Source organism: Zalophus californianus, chromosome 15, assembly GCF_009762305.2.
Source record: "Zalophus californianus isolate mZalCal1 chromosome 15, mZalCal1.pri.v2, whole genome shotgun sequence".
Lineage (NCBI taxonomy): Eukaryota > Metazoa > Chordata > Mammalia > Carnivora > Otariidae > Zalophus > Zalophus californianus.
In genome coordinates this window covers 12,701,033-12,707,032 of record NC_045609.1, presented here as the reverse complement: position 1 = coordinate 12,707,032, position 6,000 = coordinate 12,701,033, and the positions used below count along the sequence as shown (strand labels likewise).

General features: G+C 49.1%; 1 protein-coding gene across 1 annotated transcript in view; it reads right to left on the bottom strand.

Annotated features, from left to right (window-relative positions):
* Positions 1-2,180: 2,180 nt before the first annotated feature.
* The window catches only part of NID1 (nidogen 1), an 83,435-nt gene continuing 79,615 nt past the window's right edge, over positions 2,181-6,000 (bottom strand). Inside the window, exons 18-20 of the mRNA XM_027595833.2 lie at positions 5,859-5,982; positions 5,094-5,206; positions 2,181-4,186 (exon numbers count right to left, since the gene is read on the bottom strand). Coding sequence (XP_027451634.1) covers positions 4,065-4,186; positions 5,094-5,206; positions 5,859-5,982 — 359 coding nt within the window. The 3' untranslated portion in view covers positions 2,181-4,064. The remainder of the gene's footprint in view (positions 4,187-5,093; positions 5,207-5,858; positions 5,983-6,000) is intronic.

Sequence of the window (6,000 nt, the reverse complement as noted above, 5' to 3'; positions counted from 1 at the left end):
CTCCAAGACGCACAGACGAAGACCCTGAGAAACTGGGCGGCCAAGCACAGGTACCACCAGTGGGGGTGGAAGGCCAGCCTGAGACTGGGGGGCTGGTCTGCAAGCTGCAGAGAGTTGAGATTGGGGCCTGGGTGAGGAAGGAGGGGTTCAACAAGACTCCTGAACATGACTGAGTTTGAACCCAGAGTGAGAAATTACTGCACTGAACTAGAATTCCCCTAGAGTGAGTTGTCTGCCAAGGCAGGGCTCCGAGTCTGAAAATCAAAATGAGTTATGGAATAAATAAGACTTTTTTGGTACATTTTGTGTACATGTGCAATTCATACTTACTAGTTATGCTGTAACACGTATCCTAATTGGATACAAGTATGTGTGAGATGATTATGAGATAGCTTTTTACCTTTTTTTGGCGGGGGGACAAAACTACAGACAAACATACTCAAAAGTAGAGATCACCAGAGTTACACACTCCTGTATCAGTTAGGGTCTCAACAAAAGATGTGCTCCCATGAGGATAATTTGAGTGAGGGTTAAAGTTAGGGCTGGGGTGTGGGGAACCAGTCTGAGCGCATAGGGCAGGGGGTTGTTACCTCCCTGATGCCCAGAGAGACCAGGGGAGGAAATGGTTCTGGGGACACTGGCAGGGTGGGAGTGGGGGGTAAAGATCTGTTATCACTCTCTTCTTTCCCTCCTTTGCCTGCTAGGAAGCCAGGGGGCAAGGGAGCCATAGAAGTTGTCCAAGTGGTTTGGTCTCTTGGGGTTCAGACCAGGAGGGGGAGAGTAGATGGACAAATGGAAAGTAGCTGGCATAATCCCATATACCAACACCTAGCTGCAACAAGTGTATTAGGTTTCTACTGCTGTTTCTACCCCACCATGGAAAATCTCCCAGTTGAGGAAGTCAGAAGCCCAGCACAGCGTGGCTCACGTGGGTCCTCTGCTGAGGGTCTCACAGGGCTGCGATCAAGGGGTCTGCAGGGCCGTGCCCCTTCCTGAAGGCTCTGGGGAAGAACCCGCTCCCAGGCCCGTGCAGGTTCCCTGTGGTTGTAGAACTGAGGTCCCAGTTTGCTGATGGTTGGCCAGGAGTTGTTCTGAGCTTGTAGAGGTAACCTTGCTTCTTGGCTCATAACGGCCTTCCTCCATTTTGAAGACACCGATGGCCAGTTGAGTCCTTCCTACCCTTCAGCCTTATCTTGCCCGCTTTATGTTTTGGCCTTAGTTGATTCTTCTGCCTCCCTCTTCTGGCTGTCCGGGCCCTCCTGCTTTGTCCAGGATAAAGAATCTCCCTGTTTTAAGGTAGCTAATAACTTTAATTCTATCTGCAAAGTCCTTTCACAGGACTACCTAGACTAGAATCTTGGAATCTTTAGAATATAGCCAACTACTACAGTGATCAGCAACTCACCAATCTTCCATCACAAGCTTTTTTTCTTTTTTTAATTAGTGATTTAAAAAAAAACTATATTGAGCTATAACTCACATGCCCTACAATTCACTTATTTAAAGTGCACATTTAACAGTTCTTGTAGATCACATTCTTAATCTTTGAGTTGTGGTAGAATATATGTATGTAACATAAAATTTGCCATTTTAACCCTTTTTGAGTGTGTAATTCAGTGGCATTGAGTACTTTCACAATGTTGTGCAGCCATCACTACATCCCAAACTCTTCCATGACCCTAAATAAAAACTCTGAAACCATTAAGTGATAACTCTCCATTCGCCCTGCCCGCAGCTCTGGTGACATCTGATCTACCTTTGGTCTCTGTGAATTTGCCTAATCGAGGGACCTCATATATGTGGAATCATATAATATTTGTTCCTTTGTGTCTGGCTTCTTTCACTTAGCATAATGACTTCAAATTTCATCCATGTTGTAACGTGCTGGAACTTCTTTCCTTTTTATGGCTGAACATTCCATCGTAGGAGTACAACACTTATTTATCCTTTCATCTGTTGATGGGACTTGGGCTGTTTCTACCTTCGGTTATTGAGAAAATGCTTCTGTGAACACTGGTGGACAAGGATCTGTTTGAGCCCCTGTTTTCAATTCCTTTGGGTGTATACTTAGAAGTGGAATTACTGGATTTGGTAACTTTATATTCAAATTATTAAATGACTATTGTTTCATCGTGAATCAGCCCCCAACAGTAAATGTCTTCATTCAAACAAGATAAAGATTTTTTTTTTAACAAAAAAATTGTTTAATTTTCTGCACTGGTATTTGTACAGCTGTAAACTCAAGGAATCATCCAATACTTGTATAAATCTGGGGGAACAGTTAATAAGCACCTTCAGTGGATTCCACAGTTTAAGAATTGACCATTTGAAAACTTTTAGAATGAATCTAGTAAAACGAATAAAATAGTTATAAAAAACTATACAAAATCATGACAAACATTTGATATAGAGGGCTTGATATGGCATGATAAATATAAAAAATAAGCAAAACTAATTCAGGGGGCTGGGCTGGATAAAAGACCCATGTGTTCCCCAAATCGTGTGATTTTGGGGGATATATCTGGCTCTCAAAACAAACTCCAATTATTCAGGGAAAGGCTCTTTCCCGATCCAGGTGCCACTGGCATGCTGAAGCAGATGAGGACAATGTGGGGAGGGGGTACGGGTGGGTTTGCACTGCAAAACTCACTGAGGTTTGCAGATAAGGGGAAGGATCTCTGCCCCACGGAGAAAAACAAGCAAATTCTTCCATGTCTTCAAGCATAAGTGTTCTTTGGCAAAAGGTGCCATTTTCTCTTTGGGATTATTAAAGAGTTTTTCTCATTGCTGTTGTCAAATGCCCTTCTCTACCCTTTCCTCTTGATCAGTCTCTTTGTGGTACTTTCCACTGAGCTTTCTCTACTCCCTTACCCTAATCCTTCCTGACTCCAACTCCTTATATGCTCAGCTTTCAATCCAAAATTCCTATTGTTTTGCAACTTTGGGAAGCAGCCGATAAAAGGTAACACTAGCTACTCGTCTGGCCCGGAGCTGTTTCTAAACACATAAAGCAATCAAGGGTCTGGGTCAGTAGTATAAATATTCAACCTGGCCCTCTTTGATGAGAAGACAGCCAGCAAGGGCCATGAGCAGAGGGAGAAACAAAGGAGAAGTGAGCTCATGGTGACTGTAGATCAGCTCTCACCAGTGGGGGAGGGAGGGAAGGGCCCAGAGGGGGGTCATCACTGGTACCAGCCCCCAGCTATGCCCGAAGTGAGGGAGGCGCGGCATCAATGCCAGCCATGGGGCCAGGCCACTCAAGAGACCAGATGCTGGGATCCAGGTGCTTTGCGCAAACAGGAATCATTTGGTAACCACTGGTGTAAATTTAAGTAAGCACTTCTGAAAAATCCTCATCCTCAAACACCTGACTCTACACCTTGAAATTCCTGCCACTGGACACTCTTTTGACTGAAGGCTTTGCCTACCTGCCGAAATGCCAGTAACTTATCTGGGAGGGGCTGCTCCTTATGGCCCACAGGTATCCACAGAGCCCTAAGACAGGGTGGGTTTTGCACGAAGGCCAAGGCTTACTACTCACTGTGATGGGGACCTTGGACAGGATGCAGGTGGTACAGACTCAGGGGGAAAAAGCTAGGAGGAGGGAAATCCGAGCACCAAGAGAAAAGCGGGGGAGGATTAACACCCTCCTTCATTCACAGCCTCGCCTAGGTGGCCCTGGCTGGTGTGTCAGGGAGATAACAGAATGGCAGGTGTGTCAGAGTGAGGCTGAGCTCATAAGGCCACAGGGGAGGGGGCAGCTCAGGCCTGGCTGGGGAGGCTCTGCTCACCACTGGGCTGCTAAGTTGGGGAAAGGCTCCAGAGCACTGGGATGGGCATATAATCCTCCCTCGGGAGGGTTTTCTGTCTGTGTGTAGGGGAAGAGACTTTCCCATTCCGGAAGCCCAGGGCATATGTTTTGGGGACAGCGAGGGGAACACTGTTGGGGCTCAGGCTGGATAGGACCTGGGCATGGTGGCCACCAGGTCAGATAGTTTTCAGTCTGGACCCTTTCAAGTAGGGTGCTGCTGAATACTTGCAGAGGAAATGAGGCACTCTTGTCTTTATTTCTGCTCGATACAGTCAACTCCCAGAGTGTTGTCAGGGCAACGGCAGGTCCTGCTTCCGGGGGTAGCCAAGCAGAGGTGGGTACAACCACCATTGTTCACTGAGCAATAGTTGTGACCTGAAAAAGGCAGAAATCGGCTCAATTGCCCCCTAAGAGAGGAGCCTCTGTATTAGCCCCCTTTTTGGTTTCCAGGGGGCCAAGCATGTGGGTGCTCCAGGAATAGGGAATCCTCCTCACTAAGGATCTGCCAGATGGGCAAAAACATCGTTTCCCGATTCCTGAGTTGGGGACTGTGCAGATTTATCATCAAAGCTACCGAACAGGACTCAGGAAGGATTTTCCAGCTCTCACTCTAACACGGAGCTGGGATTTTCAAGCACAAAGCGCTCTCTGTCTAGCTTGTCCACTCGGCTTCACACTGGACCAGGGTGGTGGTGGGAAGCCAAGGAGGGCGAGTTCGGGGAGAGCAGATTCTGGAGCCGGGCTGCCTAGCTCACCCCCAACCGTGCCTCTGAGCTGTGAGACTCTGGGCCAGTGGCTTCAGTTTTCCTTACTTATAAAATGGGCACAGGCATTGTACCAGCCTCGTGGACTTGCTATGAGGATGAGTGAACCAATGAGCACACAGCACTGCGAGCGCCGGGTTGATGTATGTGAAGTACCCAGCTCACAGTAAGCACCCCATCCATGTCCGTGATTATTAGGAGCAACAATTATTATTGCGGCCGTGAGGCCAAATCGATGGACTTTGAAAGCAGCAGAGATCCTAACACAGATGTTCCTATTTGGAACCTGAAGACCACTCACTTCTAGACCCAGCCCAAGATTCAGCGCTTTCCCTCACCCCGGTCCACCATCTCCACCTCATCCCCTAATGTTTTCTACATGGCTCACCCACTAAATAATGAAGACGCATGATGGAAGGGACCAGGTCTCACCTGCCACGTGATGAGGGCTGCGAGAGGCCAGGGTGTGGGCTTGCAGCCTCAGGGCACCCTGAACAGTAAGAACACAGGTGAGTTACCTTGGGGACACTGAGACAGGGCTGTGGTGACGCCATATAGCCGGGTCTGCTTGTGGGGGTGGAAGGTATCCGTCTCTTTGGAAACAGCAAGATCTACAGCGACCACGGAATTCCTACGGAACACCAAAGGGCAGAAGGTAAAGACACATCTGATGGCTCGAACCTTCTGTCTACAGGGCAGCTTCTTCTGTGGTTTTGGGGACAAACCGGAGGCCATGCAGAGACACAGTGGCCTGACTTCCCAGCCATCCTTCCCTTCTCCTGTGAAGGGACAAGTCTGCGCTTCTCTGGCTTCTTAAAAAAGGACAAAGATGAGGTAAGCTCTCCCCTCAGCTTTAAATTCCAAGCTGGGAAAGCAGCTTTCTCTCCAGATGCCCCCGACCACAGCTGCTTGCTCGGTGTGACCCCCTCCTTCGTGCAGGAGGGGTGGTCAAGAAGGGGCTGTGGGAATATTGCAGTTTAAGAAGCGAAATGAAGTAGGGGCACAGCGTGGGCATGGAGCCCACCCACCGAGGGACCTCGGGCCAGCTCGTGGGGAGAGAACAGACACGCTCCAGAAGTCCAAGTAGGTGCCCATCCAGGAGCATCCAGATGATAAATAGCACCTCCTGCTCCCACCCCCCCAGGCACCCTCGGCCCTCACTCTTCTTCCCCCGCCTTTCCTGACAACCAGAAGGATGAGGCAGGGGGCCACATGAGGGGGGGGCTTGGCCTCCCAGAGACAGGGAGGCAGGGGAGGCTCCCCCCAGCCCCCCGCTGACGTACATCTTCCAGTCCGTGTAATACAGATGCTTCCCATAGCTGGTGACAGCAAAAGGGTACTGGAGCCCTTCAAGAAGCCTGCGTCGGCCGGACTGCCCAGGCTTCAGACACTCCACCCGATTGGTGCCTGTGTGGAGCGAAAACA